This window comes from Corythoichthys intestinalis, chromosome 7 (assembly GCF_030265065.1).
Source record: "Corythoichthys intestinalis isolate RoL2023-P3 chromosome 7, ASM3026506v1, whole genome shotgun sequence".
In the NCBI taxonomy this organism is placed as follows: domain Eukaryota; kingdom Metazoa; phylum Chordata; class Actinopteri; order Syngnathiformes; family Syngnathidae; genus Corythoichthys; species Corythoichthys intestinalis.
Window position 1 is genome coordinate 57,166,937 of NC_080401.1, and position 21,605 is coordinate 57,188,541.

Below are 21,605 nucleotides of genomic sequence, written 5' to 3' on the forward strand. Positions count from 1 at the left end.
TCGATCCTCATTTATTAATTTTTTATTCCGTTTGAGGCTAAACTCAGGTATTTTAATGTATTTTTAAATTAATTTATTGCTCTTGTGAAATGAAAGTGCAATTCTGCATAGTTTGTAAAAACACTCGGGAATGCAATCTTAGCAAGCCTTTGTTGTACATCTCCTAAAATCTATTCTGCAACACATTAAAGGTTTCAAATCCCATTACTCAATTATTCGAACTAAGTAATTGATGGATTAATCGATTACTAACTAAGTGATCGAATTTTATACATTTGTAAAAATTTTTTTTTAAAATAATGATTAATTCAATGCATTGTATTTCATATTATCTTGCTTAAATTTGACATTAAAATGATAAATAATTGTATAATATTAACTGATATTTTTATATTATTAATAATCACTATAAAAAGTTGTGTTAATTTTATACTAAATTATTATTTTGAATACATTTAAGAGTAAATACTTAATGGTTAATTAAACCAGTAAAGTTATCCCATGATTTAAACCCCATTAGTAATTTTAAGAAAAAAAATATTATTATATAAAATAAACGACTATATAAGATGAATAACCGGAAAAAAAATCACAAAACTATTCATTTATTTATAAAAAATGCAAGTGTATTTTACAATAATAATCGACACATTTATAAATTATTCTAAACTATTCTGTTTCACATTATCTTGCTTAATTTGATATTAAAATGATAAATACATTTATGATATGAACTGATTTCTAAGTCAGTATAAAAAGTTGTACTAATTTCTGTATAAACTAAATTATTATTATGAATAAATACTTATATACTTTTAAAAATATATATTTTTTGTATAATAAGTAAATCACTATAAAAGATTAATAATAGCTATAAAATCATACAACATATAAGTTTTTAAAAATTTTGTGTATCTAATGTTATGCATGTAAGAATATAGATTAAGATAATGATTACTTTAATGCTTCATTCTATTTCACATATAATTGACTACATTGCTATGTAATAAAAAAAATCATGAATATAATTTTATACATTTATAAGGATCAAAAATATTTTTAATATTTATATATTTATACTTTATCAATAATTTAATATTTGTTTATATATATTGTGTGTATATATATTATAATATATATTAATATATTTATTATTATTTATAATTTATATTTTGGTAATATATTTTTAAATAGCAGCTGTTAAATCATAAAATAAAGGAGTAATACAAATTTCATGAATATAATTTCAATAAATATTTAAAAAGAAATTATACATTTATGCTACTCTACTTCTACTCCATACTACTTCACTTTACCTTTTTTTCCATCCAAACATGTTTTATTTGGAAAAAAAAAAAAATACTACATATTGTCATGTACGAGACGGAGGACCCAGTTGCGTATCGCAGACACAGAATTTTATTGATGTTGACAGGCAAGGGAAAACTATCAGATCAAGCGATAATGGCAAGTTGACATGTAAGGCTATGTTTAATTGCTAACGACCTGACACTGGATGTTGTCTGCTCGAGGCTTTTATAGTTTTCGCAGTTATTCTTTATGACATAATAATGGACTTTGTGATGCATGAGTATGAAGCGACATCATAAAGGGTTTTGTGATGTATGAGTGTGGAGCAATATGATGAAACATTACTAGCTGAAATATTACACATGCAAGAAGATGAGACATTAATGGCAGAAACATTAATACATTAATGGCTGAAACATTAATACGTGACAGAACCCCCCTCTCAAGGGACGGCTCCAGAAGTCCCAAGGATTGAGCCCATCTAGGGCTACTAATCAGAGTCCATGGCCTCATCCTCTGAGGGCATTGGGTCAATCTCAGAGTCCATGGCCTCATCCACCGAGGGCATTGGCTCAATCTCCTCTTCGCCAGTGGAGGAATCAACTATCGATGGCACAGGTTTGGGTACAGACTCAGATGTAGGCATGGGCTGAGAGCAAGCCGCTCTAGGTCGACACCGTCGCATGGACAGGACCCCCGCCCCCCAGGCGAGGAGGGTCAGCCAGTGTGGAAACTAGGCAAGAATCCGGGAGAATGGACTCAAAATCCCCCACTGGTGCTTCATCCTTCCGGAATACTCGAGAGAGGGCATCAGGCTTTGCATTCCGGGAACCAGGGCGGTAAGAGAGGGTGAAATTGAAACGTGTGAAGAATAGGGACCAATGGGCCTGCCGCGAGTTCAACCGCCGAGCTGTTCTTATGTATTCAAGGTTCTTGTGGTCGGTCCACACCAGAAACGGCACGGCTGATCCTTCCAGCCAATGTCGCCATTCTTCCAGAGCGAGTTTTACAGCCAGCAGCTCGCGATTCCCAATGTCATAATTCCGCTCTGCCGGGGACAGTCGGCGAGAGTAGAAGGCGCACGGATGTAATTTGCCGTCCGATACTGCGCACTGTGAAAGCACTGCCCCGACCCCCACGTCGGACGCATCCACCTCTACCACGAATTGTCGCTCTGGGTCGGGCATTTGGAGGATCGGGGCAGAAGTGAAGCGTGCCTTAAGCGTCTCGAAGGCCTTGTCAGCTGCCGGAGTCCATTTGAACGGAACCTTTGTGCTGGTAAGCGAAGTGAGGGGAGATGCCACTGTGCTGTAATTCCGGATGAATCGTCTGTAGAAGTTGGCAAAGCCCAGGAATTGCTGCAGCTTCTTGCGGTTCTCCGGTACAGGCCAGGATGTAACTGCCGTCACTTTTGCAGGGTCCATCTGAAGCCTTCCCTCTGCCACTATCTGCCCCAGAAATGATACCGATCTGGCGTGGAATTCACATTTCTCTGCTTTGACAAACAGGGAGTTTTCCAGGAGACGGCGCAGAACTTGCTGGACGTGATTAATATGGTCAGACATGGTTTTGGAAAATATCAGTATGTCATCTAAATACACAAACACAAATATATTGAGCATGTCTCGCAGGATATCATTTACCAGGGCCTGAAATACTGCAGGTGCGTTGGTTAAGCCAAAGGGCATGACTAGGTACTCATAGTGTCCTGAGGGCGTGTTGAATGCCGTCTTCCACTCATCGCCTTCTTTCATTCGAACCAGGTGATAAGCGCTCCTCAAATCCAGTTTAGTGAACACAGTGGCACCTTGGAGAAGTTCAAAAGCAGATGACATGAGTGGCAGGGGGTAGCGGTTCTTGATGGTTATGTCATTGAGTCCACGATAATCTATGCATGGGCGGGGAAAGCCATCCTTCTTCGGTACAAAGAAGAATCCAGCTCCAGCAGGTGAGGACGATGGACGGATTAACCCGGCAGCTAGTGATTCATTAATGTACTTGTCCATGGCGCTTCTTTCTGGTGCAGATAAGGAATACAGACGGCTCTTTGGTGGCACCGTGCCGGGCAGGAGATCTATGGCGCAGTCATACTGTCGGTGCGGGGGTAGCGACGTGGCCTTGGTCTTGTTAAAGACCTCACTGAGTCCATGATAGCAGGCAGGCACGTTGGAGATATCTGACACAGAACTGACAGGTTCAGGGTTAACAGGACCGATAGGTTCAGGGTTGGTGGGTATGACCGCCTCCTTCAGGCAGGTCTGGTGGCATCCCCTGCCCCATTCTTGTACTACTCCAGTTTCCCAATCTATGTTAGGGTTGTGCTGGCGCAGACAAGGATAACCAAGGATGAGAGACTGACCTGGTGAGCAGAGCAGATGGAACTGAATGGACTCGTGGTGGTTTCCGGACAGAAGCATGGTCACCGGGGCTGAGATGTGGGTCACTGTGCCAAGTAGATGTCCATCCAGAGCTTGTGCAGGAACAGGTGGAGAAAGTTGGTGACGTTGAATATCGAGCTGCTGGGCCAGATCCACATCCATGATGTTGACCTCCGCTCCAGAGTCGACGAGAGCGGTCAAGGTATGGATGGTGTCAGTCAGCAGGAGGCGAATTTGGAGCAAGGGTTTACGAATGGGGGGAGACAGAAGACACGTTGAGCTCACCCGAATCTCCCCGACGTCTGGTGAGCTCTGGCCTTTGCTGGGCAGGTTGCGATTCGATGACTGTTGAGCTCTGGCTTTTGATGGGCAGGTTACGATTCGATGACCCTCACCTCCGCAGTACAGACACAGGTTAGAGGAGAAACGTCGCTGGCGCTCTTCAGGAGTTAGGGCAACGCGGCCGATCTCCATGGGCACAGGCTGGTTTAAATGACTGGGAGTAGCAACTGGAACAGGCTGAGATGCAGCTACTGGAACAGGCTGAGAGGCAGCGGGTGCGTTCCGACCTCCCTTCTCTCGCCGTCGAGTCTGAATCCGACAGTCAATGCGGTTTACAAGGGCAATGGCTTCATCAAGGGTTCTGGGTAAATCATAGGAGACGAGCTCATCCTTGATGTAGTCCGCCAGGCTGTGATAGAATGCGTCGATCACAGCTTCCATGTTCCACTCGCTTTGCCTCACCAGAGTTCGGAATTCAATCGAATACTCCGACAATGACTGACTGCCTTGACGGATTGTCATAAGGGCGCGGGATGTCTCAGTGTTAGCAAAGCCCAGGTCGAACACTTTGATCATTTCATCGGCAAAGGCATTAAAGTTGTTACAAGCTGGTGTTTGTCTCTCAAACTCCGCTGTTCCCCATAGCCGAGCTCGACCAGTCAAGTGGGTGATGACGTATCCAACCTTAGCCCCTTCGGTTGAAAAGGTCCGGGGTTGTAGGGAAAATTGGATTTTGCAACTTGTCAGAAAGGCTCGTACCTGAGTTGGATCGCCGTTAAAGCGTTCGGGGTTTCCAATATTGGGCTCGGGAGCGTCCAAGACTGGGTTTACCGGAACTGGGGCTTCTGGAACCAGACCATTGGATTGTGGCGACGATGGAGTTGCAAGTTTGGTGAGAGTTTGGATCACCTGAATCAGTTGTTCTTGATGTTGCTGGAGTTGCTGATGATATTCGTGGCCGATCTGGATTAACGATGCGAGGTCACCAGACATCCGGGAGATCTTCTTTTCCGTTTGGTGAAGACGGTCCATAACAGAGGGTCGATACGCTGGTTCCATTCTGGTCAGATCGTACTGTCATGTACGAGACGGAGGACCCAGTTGCGTATCGCAGACACAGAATTTTATTGAATTTTATTGATCCCCCAGGCAAGGGAAAACTATCAGATATGTAAGGCTATGTTTAATTGCTAACGACCTGACACTGGATGTTGTCTGCTCAAGGCTTTTATAGTTTTCTCAGTTATTCTTTATGACATAATAAAGGACTTTGTGATGCATGAGTATGAAGCGACATAATAAAGGGTTTTGTGATGTATGAGTGTGGAGCAATATGATGAAACATTACTAGCTGAAATATTACACATGCAAGAAGATGAGACATTAATGGCAGAAACATTAATACATTAATGGCTGAAACATTAATACGTGACACATATAAGAAACCAATAAGCAATCACTGTTTTCATTTTTGCACAAATGAAAAAAAAGTATATTCCTTACTAGTTTCACTATATTAGCTACATCCTATTTATATACAGTATACCTATAGGCTACATGTACATACATATAGCACATATCTACATATCTCTAGCTAGCTTTATTTTTTTTCTGTTCAGTTTTTCAGTGCCATCGATGGCGATAGACGTCCGATATTTTTTAGGCCGGACGTCTATTGCCGTCAACCGCAGCTGACGAGTTCAACACTATGTAAGTGATTGAGGGATAAGTAGAAGTGAAGTCATTACCTTCCTTCCATCTGCTCCTCATTACGTGTCATCATCTGTCTGTTTACATCAACCGTTGTACACAATCGCGTGTGTTTGTGCGTATGTGTGTAGCTGAGGCCCGTTTTTTGGCCGCTAACTCACGATGAGGGAGAGCTGGAAAAAGACAGAGTCATCCGAGCGCTAAGCTCCAGTTGTTTTCACTTAGCGGCTTCAACTCGCTCCCCCTCCACTTCAGTAAGTCCTTGAAGATCACTCCTTATTTAGCCAGTCCGTCAAGGAGAACCCGGGGGCCCCCCGAGGCATCGGCCGTCACCTTTTGGAGGCGTCCACGTGATGATGTCACTAGCACCTCCACCGTTCGTGCTTGACTTGATTCTACATTGGCCAGATTAGGCTAGAAGTCTTTCAAAATCAATATAATACTCACTCCAATGTAGACTCTGTGAAATATTGAAATTATTCGAGGTGTTAGTCAAGGTTTCCATGTAGAAGTGTGGTAGCGTGAGTACCAATTTGGGCAATTTTACGACGTTTTCATTTTTTCGGTGTTGACGTTGGATGGGTCTGCGTTCGAATCCTAAGGAACATGCGGGAAGGCGCGATGCTAAGCCAGGGTTTATTTTCCAATAGTCAGATGAGCAAACAGTGGCTTCCAGGATGGAAGTTAGAAATAAGCGTGACAGAAATTTAAAAAATCAGCCCCTGAAGCCAGTTTCACTTAAGAACATGAAATTTAGGAGGCTTGTCTGGTATGAGTAGACCGACAAAAATGTCTCGAGAAGCAATGCCCAAAACGTCACAGGAAAACTGCAGTTTTCAATCAAAATGGGTATTTTATGGCAATTTCTCTAGGACCTACCCAACATTTTTTTTTAATTTAGCGCCTTGAGCCAGTTTCATTTAGGAACAAGAACTTTAGGATGCTTGTTTGTTATGAGTAGATCTACAAAAAAGTCTCAAGAACCAATGTCCCAAAAGTCACAGAAAAGCTGCTATTTTGGATTAAGTTGGCCATTTTATAGCAATTCTCCAAGGACCTACCATAAAATAAAAGCATTTTTGAAAATTCAGCCCCCAAAGCCAGGGTCATTTAGGAGCATGAAATTTGGGAGGATTGTCTGGTATGAGTAGATCTACCAAAAAGTCTCAAGAAGCAATGGCCGAAAATTCGCAGGAAAACTGCAGTTTTCAATCAAAATGGGTATTTTATGGCAATTTCTCTAGGACATGCCTAACATTCTTTAAAAATTCAGCCCCTTGAGCCAGTTCCACTTAGGAACAAGAACTTTAGGATGCTTGTTTGTTATGAGTTGATCTACAAAAAAGTCTCAAGAACCAATGCCCCAAAAGTCACAGAAAAGCTGCTATTTTGGATTAAGTTGGCCATTTTATGGCAATTCTCCAAGGACCTACCATAAAACAAGCGCATTTTTGAAAATTCAGCCCCCAAAACCAGGTTCATTTAGGAACATGAAATTTGGGAGTATTGTCTGGTATGAGTAGATCTACAAAAAAGCCTCAAGAATCAATTGTCGAAAAATTGCAGGAAAGCTGCTATTTTGGATTACTGTGGCCATTTTATGCCGATTCTCCAAGGACCTACCATAAAACACAATCATTTTTGAAAATTCAGCACCCAAATCCAGTTTCACTCAGGAACATGAAATTTGGGAGGCTTGTCTGGTATGAGTAGACCTACAAAAAAGTCTCAAGAAGCATTCCCTGAAAAGTCACAGGAAAGTTGCCATTTTATGGCAATTCTCCAATGACCTGCCATAAAACACAAGCATTTTTGAAAATTCAGCCCCCAAAACCAGTTTCACTTAGGAATATGAAATTTGGGAAGCTTGTCTGGTATGAGTAGATCTAAGAAAATGTCTCAAGAAGCAATGCCCAAAACAGCACAGGAAGGCTTTAGTTTTCGATCAAAGTGGATATCTTATGGCACTTTTCCGACGACCTGCCCAACATTCTTTAGAAATTTGGCCCCTGAAGCCAGTTTCACTTAGGAACCTGAAATTTAGGAGAGTTGTCTGTTATGAGTAGATCTACAAAAAAGTCTCAAGGAACAATGTCTCAAAAGTCACAGAAAAGCTGCCATTTTGGATTAAAGTGGCTATTTTATGGCAATTGTCCAAGGACTTTCTGTAAAACACAAGCATTTTTGAAAATCCAGCCCCTAAAACCACTTTCACTTAGAATCATGAAATTTGGTATGCATGTCTGTGATAGGTAGACCCACAGAAAAGTCTCAAAAAGCCATGCTGGAAGAGTCACAGAAAGTTTGTTATTATGAATTAAAGTGGCCATTTTGGCAATTTTCCAAGGGCCCGCCTTAACAATTTTTTTTTAATTCATTTACTGAACCGAGTTTCACTTAGGAACATGAAATTTGGGACGCATACTGTATCTGTTATGAGTAGACCTACAAAAAAATGCAAAAGCAATGACCGTAAAATCGCAGGATTGCAAGTATGGATTAAATTTTATGGCAATTTTGCTAGGACCCATCATAAAATACAAGCAGCATTTGAGAATTCAGCACCTCAGGACGGTTTCACTTCGTAATACGAAATTTGGGAGACATGTCTGCATGAGTGGACCCACAAAAAATGGACTACAACACACAGCCAGTCTGAAATTTTGGTTTGAAACAGCCATTTTCATGGATTCTTCCAAGTCTGTGTATGTGTATATGTGCATGATGGATTTGATAAAAATTAAGCCCACTTAGAAGATTGAGATTTGGTAGGCATGTCTATCATAACAGGACCCACAAAAAGTCTCTTGAAGCCATTGACGAAATGACACGGGAAGTCTGCCAAAGCTGAACTTATTGTTTTACTATTGCATGAGTGGAGTTTTATGACTCGCTGGAAACCCCCCAAAATTTGCATACAACTTTGCGGCCTGTTGAACATTGCAACATGCAAATTTCTCAGGTTCGCATTCCAAGTTCACATGGTACAGATAACGCAGCAGGGTGGGGGTGCTGTTGATGCGAGCGAGTCCGTCCTCCAGTAATGACCTGTCATCTATCTGCTCTAATGAAAAACACAAGTCTAAGAATAGACGCCATTGTGCTTCGGCAAAGTTTGGATGCGCGCCAGGCGACATCACGGCCGACCCGACGAGGTTCATCGCTCAAGACCTCGACAGCACATTCCAAAGAGAAGAGCTTCATCAGCACACTGCATGTTTCATGTTTGATAGTTCATATGTAAATAATTTTACTTTGGAAAATATATACAGGACAGTGAGAGATATGAACTGTATACATTAGGGGTTTGGCCAGTGTTGTTAATAACGGCGTTACAATATAACGGCGTTACTCACGGCGTTATTTTTTTCAGTAGTGGGTAATCTAATTAATTACTTTTTTCATCTTGGCAACGCCATTACCGTTACTGAGGACGGAAAGGCATGCGTTACTATGCGTTACTATATTGGTCGAAAAGTCTGAGGGAGACGGACTCACCGAGATGACAGAGCAGAGCAGGAGTGGGGAGGAGGCAAGAAAGTTGTGACGCCGAGCAAACGCGATGCTAGGTAGCTCCAATAATACATATTACATACATTGTAGCCGATAGCCTACAAACTACGCCCGCTTGTTATGGTAGATATGGTAGACATGGTAGATATCACATGTACTGTATATAGATATAACTACATGCAAAATGACAGACATGGCACTAAATGCGTTAGTAGACAGCCGCCATCTTAAAGCAGTAGACTTTTTAGGACGGCTCTGTTGTAGAGAACCTTCCTAGCGAACCTAAGTAACTTTTTATCTAAAATACTTCTAAATCGGCAAAATCTTGACTTGAATCTATCTTTAAATGATGAAACAGTTTTAAAACTTTCATATGTCGAAAGTAGAGAGAAGGGAACTAATGCAATAATGGGAGCAATTTTAACAACTTTTAACAGTTGATTCAGGGTAAAGGGTAAATTTTTAGGGTAAAGAATTGGGCTCGGGCCAGTTTTACCAAAAACCTTCACAAAAAACTTCACATAGTGTGGCCAATGTTTTGTTTTTTTTTGAGGAGAAAAAAATAATAATAATTATCACCAATTACTTTGCCAAGTAACTAATTACTCCTACATTCAGGTAATTGAGTTACTAACGCAATTACTTTTTGGGAGAAGTAATTTGTAACTATAATTACTTTTTTTCAGTAAGATTAACAACACTGGGTGTGGCAACATGTCATGTTATGCCGTATACCAGGGGTCCCCAAACTACGGCCCGCCTCCACATTTGGTCTGGCCCCCTGAATTTTTTTTTTTTTTTTCCTCAATAGTGTTATTTATTTCCTGGCTTTTTTCTGTGAAGAACCCAGAGAGGGTTATTTGGTTATTATCTATTCAATTAATAGTGTTATTATTATTTATTTAAAAATTAATTAATCGTAATTAATCGCAATTCAAACCATCTATAAAATATGCCATATTTTTCTGTAAATTGGAAAGATAAGACGGATATATACATTCAACATACTATACATAAGTACTGTATTTGTTTATTATAACAATAAATCAACAAGAAAGCATTAACATTATTAACATTCTGTTAAAGCGATCCATGGATAGAAAGACTTGTAGTTCTTAAAAGATAAATGTTAGTACAAGTTATAGAAATTTTATATTAAAACCCCTCTTAATGTTTTCGTTTTAAAATAATTTGTAAAATTTTCAAATAAAAAATAAACTAGTCGCTCGCCATTGTTGATGTCAATTACACAATGCTCATGGTGCTGAAACCCATAAAATCAGTCGCACCCAAGCGAGTTAATCACAGCTTAAAAATTAATTAATCGTAATTAATCGCAATTCAAACCATCTATAAAATATGCCGTATTTTTCTGTAAATTATTGTTGAAATGGAAAGATAACACGGATATATACATTCAACGTACTGTACATAAGTACTGTATTTGTTTATCATAACAATAAATCAACAAGAAAGCATTAACATTATTAACATTCTGTTAAAGCGATCCATGGATAGAAAGACTTGTAGTTCTTAAAAGATAAATGTTAGTACAAGTTATAGAAATTTTACATTAAAATCCCTCTTCATGTTTTCGTTTTAAAATAATTTGTAAAATTTTCAAATAAAAAACTAGTAGCTCGCCATTGTTGATGTCAATTACACAATGCTCATGGTGCTGAAACCCATAAAATCAGTCGCACCCAAGCGCCAGCAGAGGGCGACAAAACACCAAAAAACACAAGTAGCAAATGGACATGACACTGTGCTGTCATTTTAATCTGTTTGAGCAGGGCATGTGCGTTAAATGCGTCAAATATTTTGACGTGATTAATTCAAAATATTAATTACTGCCCGTTAATGCGATAATTTTGACAGCCCTAATTATATTATATTATGTTATTATTATTATTATTATTATTATTTTTTTTTTTTTTTTTTTTTTTTTTTTTTTTTTTACTTTTGTTCCATGAAGAATCTAGAAAGGGTTATTTGATTGTGGCTTTCTGAAAAATTCTATATATATAATACAATACAATACAAGAAATAATAACAACACTATTAACACTACTGTCAAACGACTAAATTTTTTAATCGAGTTAATCACAGCTTAGAAATTAATTAATCATAATTAATCGCAATAAATATAACAATAAATCAACAAGATGGCCTTTACATGATTAACATTCTTTCTGTGAAAGGGATCCACGGATAGAAAGACTTGTAGTTCTTAAAAGATAAAGGTTAGTACAAGTTATAGAAATTTTATATTTAAACCCCTCTTAATGTTTACGTTTTAATAAAATTTGTGAAATTTTCAATCAAAAAATAAACTAGTAGCTTGCCATTGTTGATGTCAATAATTACACGATGCTCATGGTGCTGAAACCCATAAAATCAGTCACACCCAAGTGCCAGCAGAGGGTGACAAAACACCAAAAAACACAAGTAACAAATGGACATGACACTGTGCTGTCATTTTAATCTGTTTGAGCAGGGCATGTGCGTTAAATTCGTCAAATATTTTGACGTGATTAATTCAAAATATTAATTACCGCCCGTTAATGCGATAATTTTGACAGCCCTAATTATATTATATTATTTTATTTTTATTTTTATTTTTTTCTTACTTTTGTTCCGTGAAGAATCCAGAAAGGGTTATTTGATGGTGGCTTTCTGAAAAATTCTATTCAATTAATAGTGTTGTTATTATTTATTGTATTGTATTGTATTATATATATTTGGTCTGTCAAACGACAAAAATTTTTAATCGAGTTAATCACAGCTTAGAAATGAATTAATCGTAATTCATCGCAATAAATATAACAATAAATTAACATTCTTTCTGTGAAAGGGATCCACGGATAGAAAGACTTGTATTTCTTAAAAGATAAATGTATGTACAAGTTATAGAAATTTTATATTTAAACCCCTCTTAAGCTTTTCATTTTAATAAAATTTGTAAAAATTTTGATCAAAAAAATAAACTAGTAGCTTGCCATTGTTGATGTCAATAATTACATGATGCTCATGGTGCTGAAACCCATAAAATCAGTCGCACCCAAGCGCCAGCAGAGGGCGATAAAACACCAAAAACACAAGTAACAAGTGGACATGACACTGTGCTGTCATTTTAATCTGTTTGAGCGGGGCATGTGCGTTAATTGCGTCAAATATAATAATATATAGTATATAATAATTTTGACAGCCCTATATATTACATTATATTAATACTATATTATATTATATTGTATACAATTATTATTATTATTTATTTTATTTTTTTTACTTTTTGTTCCGTGAAGAATTCAGAACGGGTTATTTGATTTTGGCTTTCTGAAAAACAATACATTTTTACATTTAGGCACTTCTTTAGACGCCACACTTTTTCTGTTACAAACTGACCCGGCCCCTCATCAGAGAAGGGAAAAGTTATGTGGCCCTCACAGGAAAAAGTTTGGGGATCCCTGCCGTATACTATATAAAGTCATGCATATGTTCGTTTTTTTTTTTGTTTTTTTTTTTGCAGATACACCATCAAAACCAGGCCCGGATGATCCAACCAATAAAAGTATGTCCTTTTCCGGAAACAGTAAAGATCCTTATTTTTCATTCTACAAACACGTCAAACCATCCTCTGTTCCTAGAACCGTCAGCGCACTTGCTGGACACACCGACGGTGGTGGGAATCGCCTTCGCCGCCTTCGCCATCGGCGCTCTACTGACCGGAGCGCTTTGGTTCATCTACTCGCACACAGGTGAGCGTTTTTTTTAAGGAAAAACACAAGATTGCGCGAGGAATGTCAGGATCAGCGGCCAAACATCCTGCGGCGCACAATAACACACAGCGCCGCCGCACAACAGGAAGCGTTGGCGCTACGTCTTTCCTGCCTTTGAATGCTGTCAATGATATTCTTCACGCGGAAAATTCCCCTTCTTATAGATTGCGCATTCACTAGCAGGGAAAAACTAGCGTGCCAAGATCTTCCCATGTCAACCCTCGAGACCTTTCACCGGAAAGCAACATTGTTTATCATCCATTTTGCTCTTTTTCTCGCCGACTATATAACAGCTCCATTTTTTAAATTTGAGTTAGCATGGAGGCCGGGGCAATAAATTCAAAAGTGCAGGTGCAAGAAGACCGTTTTCCATCCATCTTGCGTGAAATGACCGTACAAGGCAATATTGATCCCAACTAAAAATATCTTTTAAGCATTCAAGCAGCAAAACAGAGCAAGTGCATGTTCCCCCCTAGAGACAAACGCCTTTTTGCCCCTTTTTTTTCTTCAACTCGTCACAGCTGGACGCCATAAAAGGTCCTCACTCTTCAATGCACAGACTGTTTGACAATCTACTCGTTAAGTCCTTAACAAATCTTTTGTTTTTTTAAAGCTTTTCGTTGGACTTTGTCTGGCCAGCAGTGCAAATATGTAAAGGTGATGTCATGCAAACTTTGAGCAGAGACGTTATTTGCTTCTGACGGGATGAGGAACACCTGCGATCGAAGATCTCTGTTGTGTATAATGATGACAACGCTCGCTTTACGTCATTGGTTGCTAGCATTGTGCTCAGGACTACAACATAGCAGCAATATTATGATACCAGACAATTGCAAAGGTTACAATGATCCAAGTCACAAGTAAGTCCCGGGTCTTACCTGGTGTCAGATCGAATCAGGTCACGAGGTTATGTTGAGTCAAGTCGAGTCATAGGGTTACATCGAGTCACAGAATTACGTCGAGTCGAGTCGCAGGGTTACGTTGAGTCGATTCACAAGGTTAAACCGAGTCAGGTCTCGAGGTGGAGTCGAGGCTTAAGGTTGAGTCATTTCGAGTCAAGTCACGAGGTTATGTCAGTCGAGTCGAATCATAAGGTAATGTCGAGTCGAGTCACAAGGTTACGTTAAGTCAAGTCGAATCGAGTAATAAGGTTATGTCGAGTCAAGTCATGAAGTTGTCAGTCAAGTCTCGAGGTCGAGTCGAGTCACAAGGTTATGTCGAGTCATTTCGAGTCGAGTCACGAGGTTATGTCAGTCAAGTCAAGTCACGAAGTTACATCGAGTCAAGTTGAATCGAGTCATAAGGTTTATTAAGTCATTTCAAGTCGAGTCACAAGGTTATATCAGTTAAGTCGAGTCACTAGGTTACGCCGAGTCTCGGTCGAGTCCCGTCACGAGGTTATGTTGAGTCGAGTAATAAGGTTATGTCGAGTCATTTCGAGTCGAGTCACAAGGTTATGTCAGTCAAGTCGAATCGAGTCATAAGGAAGTCTCGAGGTCGAATCGAGTCATATAGTTATGTCGAGTCATTTCGAGTCGAGTCACGAGGTTATGTCAGTCGAGTCGAGTCACGAAGTTACATCGAGTCAAGTTGAATCGAGTCAGAAGGTTATGTTAAGTCATTTCAAATCGAGTCACGAGGTTATGCCAGTTGAGTCGAGTCACTAGGTTACGTCAAGTCCAGTCACGAGGTTATGTTAAGTCAAGTCGAATAGCGTCATAAGGTTATGTCGAGTCATTTCGAGTCGAGTCACGATGTTATGTCAGTCGAGTCGAGTCACAAGGTTACGCCGAGTCAAGTTGAATCGAGTCATAAGGTTATGTCGAGTCAAATCACGAAGTTACGTCAGTCAAATCTCGAGGTTGAGTCGAGTCACGAGGTTTAGTCAAATCGAGTCATATGGTTATGTTGAGTAATTTCGAGTCGAGTCACGAGGTTGCGTCGAGTCAAGTCAAGTCTCGGTCGAGTCCAGTCACGAGGTTATGTTAAGTCAAGTCGAATAGCGTCATAAGGTTATGTCGAGTCATTTCAAGTCGAGTCACGAGGTTATGTCAGTCGAGTCGAGTCACGAGGTTGCGCCGAGTCAAGTTGAATTGAGTCATAAGGTTATGTCGAGTCAAATCACGAAGCTACGTCAGTCAAGTCTCGAGGTTAAGTCAAATCGAGTCATATGGTTATGTTGAGTAATTTCGAGTCGAGTCACGAGGTTACGTCGAGTCAAGTCGAATCGAGTCATAAGGTTATGTCGAGTCAAGTCACGAAGTTACGTCAGTCAAGTCTCAAGGTTGAGTCGAGTCACAAGGTTATGTCAAGTCAAATCGAGTCATATGGTTAGGTCGAGTAATTTCGAGTTGAGTCACGAGGTTACGTCGAGTCAAGTCGAGTCTCGGTCGAGTCCAGTCACGAGGTTATGTTGAGTCAAATCGAATAGAGTAATAAGGTTATGTCGAGTCATTTCGAGTCGAGTCACGAGGTTATGTCAGTCGAGTCAAGTCACGAGGTTACGTCAAGTCAAATTGAGTCATAAGGTTATGTCGAGTCAAGTCACGAAGTTACGTCAGCCAAGTCTCAAGGTTGAGTCAAGTCACAAGGTTATGTTAAGTCATATCGAGTCATATGGGTATGTCGAGTAATTTTGAGTCGGGTCACGAGGTTATGTCAGTCGAGTCGAGGTCGAGGCGAATCATGAGGTTATGTTGAGTCAAGTAGAGTCGAGTCATAAGATTATATCGAGTCATTTCGAGTCGAGTCAGGAGGTTATGTCAGTCGTGTCGAGTCAGGAAGTTATGTCAGTTGACTCGAGTCATAAGGTTATGTCGAGTCGAATCTCGAGGTAGAGTTGAGTCACGAGGTTACGTCGACTCAAGTCGAATCGAGTCATAAGGTTATGTCAAGTCATTTCGAGTCCAGTCACAAGGTTATGTCAGTCAAGTTGAATCCAGTCATAAGGTTACGTTGAGTCAAGTCACAAGGTTATATCAGTCGAGTATGAGGTTGAGTCAAGTCGCATCGAATTCTAAGGTTATGTTGAGTCAAGTCACGAGGTTATGTCAAGTCGACTTGAGCCCGAGGTTATGTCAACTCGAGTTGAGTCAAAGTTTGTAAAGACAAGTCAAAAGGTTGTCAACTCGAGTCAAGTTGAGTCACAGTTTAGTCAAGCCTTCACCATTGTTCCCCAGCCCACCCTACAAAGCACTCAGGTTTATCTTTGAAGGAAACCTTAATTTCAATGTAATTAAAAAAATGAAGTGTAGTAGACACCGTGGAGTGCCTGATAACAGAGGAGGTCAACAGGCAATGTGAGCCAGGGAACTCAGTATTATCTAAATCACAAAAAGTGAGGACATGTTGACATCCTATTCTATGCTATCTGATCGCTAATCCTGGCACTGCCAATCTTTATCAATCAATTTCCTGTTCCCATTGTCACTTTCAGGAGGAACCGCTGCAGTGTCGGCAGCTAGCGGAATGACCAAGGAGGTCCAAAAATGTCCGCCCGCCTCAGAAAACAGTAGCGCCGGCCACAGCATCGGCAGCACGCAAAGTACGCCCTGCTCCAGTAGCAGTACGGCGTAGCGGACGCAACCGACCCGGGTTGGACCACCGCCTGGGTCCCAAAGACTAAAAAACTCGGGGTGCCGTGACACCTGGGATGGCGCGACCTCATCCTGGTCGTGGTGGGATTTTCTACCTTCTTTTACGCTACATGTCTGAAAGTTTTCAACAAAAAATATGGCCCCTGACATTACTCATTTCATCCAGAGTCTAGGATTGAAAATGGCCGACATTCAGTCAGCCATTATGTTTTAAAATGGTCCATTTCAAGTGGTTAGCATTGGATTTTTATGACCATTTTGGTATTTGTTACGAAAAGAAATGTGGGAATTAGTTCAAATAATCGAACTTTATTTTACAAGAAAAATAGGTGGCGCTAAATTGCGAAGCTAGCGTAGCGTAAACGAGAAAATTTCCAATGATGAGTTAACCGGGGGCGCGATCAGAACAGAACCACTACCAGTCTTGAAAAATGGTTTTAAACGTGGTATGTAAAGAAAGCTATCAGTTTTGAATGTAAACGTTAAAGTTTGAAAACGCCAAAAAATGTGAACGACAAATGTGAAAACATACTGATGAGAAAAGAACAGTTTCATACGTCTTTTTGTTTTGTTTTTACTTTTACGCCATTTGTAAACAAGTGCCTTTGATGCAGTAGTATTAAGCTAAGCTAAGTTAGGCTAGCTAAATTTATTACGAGTTTATTTTTCTAATCTTCTCGTTGTGTTCTGGAAAAAAGCAAAAACAGGCTAAATTTTTTTTTAAGCTACGTTTTGTACTGTACATTTATGTAAATATTGTAAATAAATGTTCAAATGTTGAATACGATGCTGACGTGTTAGCGATGTAGCATATCACATCTGTTACGGGACGTCCTTTTTCGTAAGTGGACGTGTTTGCAGATTGCCAGTGAAAATCCTGTTAGGACAATTTGATTGGCTGATGATAAAGACTATGGGTGTGACAAAAGACTGTTTTTTAATATTTTAATGGATGTCTACCGCCGTCAATGGCAGCTAGTGAGGTAACGTAGACATTATTCTAATAGATTTGTGTAGCAATTTGTTGGTCACACCTTTTTAAAATGATATATCGAGTCTCGGCGGTTGCATATCGATAACCTTTTAGGCTAGAAAGTATCGCAATATATCACAATTTGAAATACTGTCACAGTCAAGGTGTGACCAACAGGTTGCTACCAAAATCTTCTATTAGAATAATGTCTACGTTAGCTCACTGGCCGCCATTGACGGCGGTACACATCCGATTAAAACATTAGAAAACAGTCTTTAAAGTTGAGAGGATTGTTTTTCTTTTGGGTTAAATCCTATTGATTTTGAGTCACTTCCTCTTCATTTGGGGTCATTCCCGGGTCACTTCCTGTTCATTACTCCAAAATCAACGGGAAATGACCCGTAAATGAACCGAAATGAAGAGGAAGTGACCCAGAAATGCCTCAAAATTACCAGCAACAACAGCACTTCGGAACATTACCGAGTCACTTCCTGTAAAGTAACCCTAAATAAACAACAAATAACCTGTGGATGCCCCAGATTCAATGGGAAGTCACCCAAAAATGGGAGGCGTTCAGGAGGCATCCGAACCAGATGCCCGAGCCACCTCAGCTGGCTCCCACCAACGCGGAGGAGTAGTGGTCCGACCTCCAGCTACTTAAGCTGACATTTACAGGCTACTTCCTGTCAATTTTGAGTCACTTCCTATTTTTTTAGGGACATTCTTGAGTTTCGTCCTTTTCAGTCACCCAAAATCATCAGGAAGTGACCCGTAAATGCCCCAAAAGGAAAAGGAAGTGAACGAAAATCAATAGAAAATGACATGAAATGCCCCAAAATGAACTCATTGCCTGGCTTTGGCCTTACAGGTAACTTCCTGTTCATTTTAGGGCATATACAGGTTACTTCCTGTTGATTTTGAGTCACTTCCTTTTCATTTTGGGACATTCTTGAGTCACTTCCTTTTCAGTAAACTAAAATCAACAGGAAATTTTCTGAATATTTGCACCATTTTTTTTTTACTTTTCAAATGTAAACATGTATAAAGAGGAGAAATATATAGTACATATACATATTTGTGTATAAAATTATATTTTGGAATATATTTAGCCAGAGGAATTTTATAGTGGTATGTCCAAGTACTGTGAATTGCGATCATTACTTTTTATGAGGGATTTCTTATTTGTATTTTTATGCATTTTGATTGTCATTCTTTGTAACCAGGATGTAAATTGTATAAAAAAAAAAATTTTGTTTGTTTGTTTTGTTCTTTAACTTTTCTATATTTCCATGTACAAACTGTTACAAAGCCAAAAATAAATACGTATACAGAAATAATGGACTTGAATGTAGTTTGATATCTCAACTCCAAGGTTAAATGTATTATGAAAATGTGTGTGTGTGGGGGGGGGGGGGTTGTAATTGTAATGGCTGTAATTGCATCCATGTGTTTGTTGCTAAGTACCTAAACAAATGTTGCGTAGCGTGGACGCGGTCGTCCATTAGCAAGCCAACTTGGTGGCATTCAGCCTTTTCATTAGCTACTCTCACAGCATTAACCCTTTAGACCATGGGGCTCAAATTTGTGGCTAGGGGAGTAATTATGGCCTAAGGCTCAATATTTCGTAGCCCCTTATTAGCCCCTTATTTGACATCAAAACTGTTTGACTCGGGCATCATTAGACTGTCATAAAACTAAATGAACTGCCGAATGAAACTTCTTGAAGCAATGAAGCTTTTCGGCCAATTGTTTCAAAGCTTCATTGCTTCAAGAAGCTTCATTTGGCCATCTGGCCCAGGTACAGGACTTGATTTTGACTTAACGACACTTTTTTTTTTTTTGTCACGTAAACAGTACCTTATTGTACCTCACTGTATCTTATTTTTACTTTGTTTTAATGATCACACACGAAGAATTTTGTATTTGCGCACACGAAGAAGAGCGCACGGGAAAATTGCAGGTTAGCTTGTTGTCTAGCTAGGATGTTTTTGGATGGTTATTTTGAGATTTAGAGGGTATTGAGGGCTAATTAAAGGGATAATTCAAATTTACGCGCAAATTAGGGTTTCGTCGTCAGAGTAGGAACGGAACTGTGGACTACCTGTACACGTGTGTGTATGTATACACACACACACGCACACACACAAACATATATATATATATATATATATATATACATATATATATATAATGTCGGAAAACACTCAGGTGACTTGAAGTTCCGCTCTGAGACCCCCAATTTAGCCAATTTTCAAAATTGTCTGATATGCATGTGTGATACATCATTGGAAAGCTTAAAATCTACATTTTCTGGGGGAAGAAAAATTTTGAACAGGAAGGCATTAAAAAAAAAATGTTTTTTAAACAGCAAAACCCTATCTGGAGGGGAGAGCACAAGAGAGCAGAATTACAGACGCCACGACTTTAACGAGATATTATCGCGTACTGACCTTGTTTCGATCCAAAAACTCCACGTAGCATGTATCACCGAGTGTCAAGACACAGGTGTGAATGGCCAGAGCTGGATTTTTGGGGGATTTTATGGGTGAAACATGGTAATATAACAAGGGTCGTGATGCAGAAATCGCAGACATCAAGGAGTGGTCGAGATGTTCTTTATTTAGATATTTACCCTTTTAAACTTTTTTTTTTTTTTTTTTAATGTGTTTGGATCGATTATCATCTAACATATCAGAGAAAAAGTGACAGTCACAAAAAACAATAAATAAAATTTAGCCATAGTTATGAGGTAGATATCCGTGACTTACTTACAGAAACAATTTTCTTCACTATGACGTAATTTGTTTAAAAGTTTAAGATATACGAGTCTTTTTTTTTTTTAACAAAACATTACACATCAATTAATGATTGTGAGCTATAAATGACAGATATTTTTAATAAGAAATATAATTACCTTCTTTTTATGGCTGGGTTGAAACAAAAGCGGTTGTGCGGCGTCTGTAAATGGGGGTTTCCAGGCTAAAATGGACAAATTAAAAATAGTTTGGGGGCTCAATGCGCCATGAATCTGCTTTTGCAGCATATAGGCATGTTGTTCTATCAAACACAACAGTTGTTTTGGCTTAAAATGCAGAGGCTTATTTTAAAGAGGGGTGCAAGAGCAGAAACTGCTTTTTCAGTCTTGTCTGTGTTTTCCGCCATATATACAGTATGTGTGTGTATATAAATGTATATATTAGGGCTGTCAACATTATCGCGTTAACGGGCGGTAATTAATTTTTTAAATTAATCACGTTAAAATATTTGACGCAATTAACGCACAAATGCCCCGCACAAACAGATTCAAATGAAAGCACAGTGAAATGTGTACTTGTTGTATTTTCTGAGTTTTGCCGCCCTCTGCTGGCGCTTGGGTGCGACTGATTTTAAAGGCTTCAGCACCCATGAGCATTGTGTAAGTAATTATTGACATCAACAATGATGGGGCTATTAGTTTTTTTGACTGAAAATTTTACAAATTTTATTAAAACGAAAACATTAAGAGGGGTTTTAATATAAAATTTCTATAACTTGTACTAACACTTATCTTTTAAGAACTACAAGTCTTTCTATCCATGAATCGCTTTAACATAATGTTAATAATGGTAATGCCATCTTGTTAATTTATTGTTATAATAAACAAATACAGTACTCATGTACTGTATGTTGAATGTATATATCCATCTTGTGTCTTATCTTTCTATTCCAACAATAATTTACAGAAAAATATGGCATATTTTATAGATGGTTTGAATGGCGATTATTTACGATTAATTAATTTTTAAGCTGTAATTAACTCGATTAAAAATTTTAATCGTTTGACACTCCTAGTATAAATGCATTAATATGTGTGTGTATATACAGTATGTATATGTATAGATATTTACACACGTGTGTGGGTAAATGATGTTTATATATGTACTATAAATAAAAATAATAAACATGGAAAATAGTCATAAATGCCAAAAATAGTAAACATGTTTTGAAATGCTATCGAAAATAATAAATAGAAATTATTTAAAGGCTCCAGCTCCTCCGCGATCCTCGTGAGGAAAAAGCGGCA

At 39.1% G+C, this 21,605-nt stretch overlaps 1 protein-coding gene across 1 annotated transcript in view; it reads left to right on the forward strand.

Annotated features, from left to right (window-relative positions):
• tgfbr3 (transforming growth factor, beta receptor III) overlaps nt 1-18,864 on the forward strand; it is a 120,768-nt gene extending 101,904 nt beyond the window's left edge. The window contains exons 15-17 of the mRNA XM_057840645.1: nt 12,724-12,765; nt 12,842-12,952; nt 16,410-18,864. Coding sequence (XP_057696628.1) covers nt 12,724-12,765; nt 12,842-12,952; nt 16,410-16,549 — 293 coding nt within the window. The 3' untranslated portion in view covers nt 16,550-18,864. The remainder of the gene's footprint in view (nt 1-12,723; nt 12,766-12,841; nt 12,953-16,409) is intronic.
• The last annotated feature ends 2,741 nt before the right edge of the window (nt 18,865-21,605 follow it).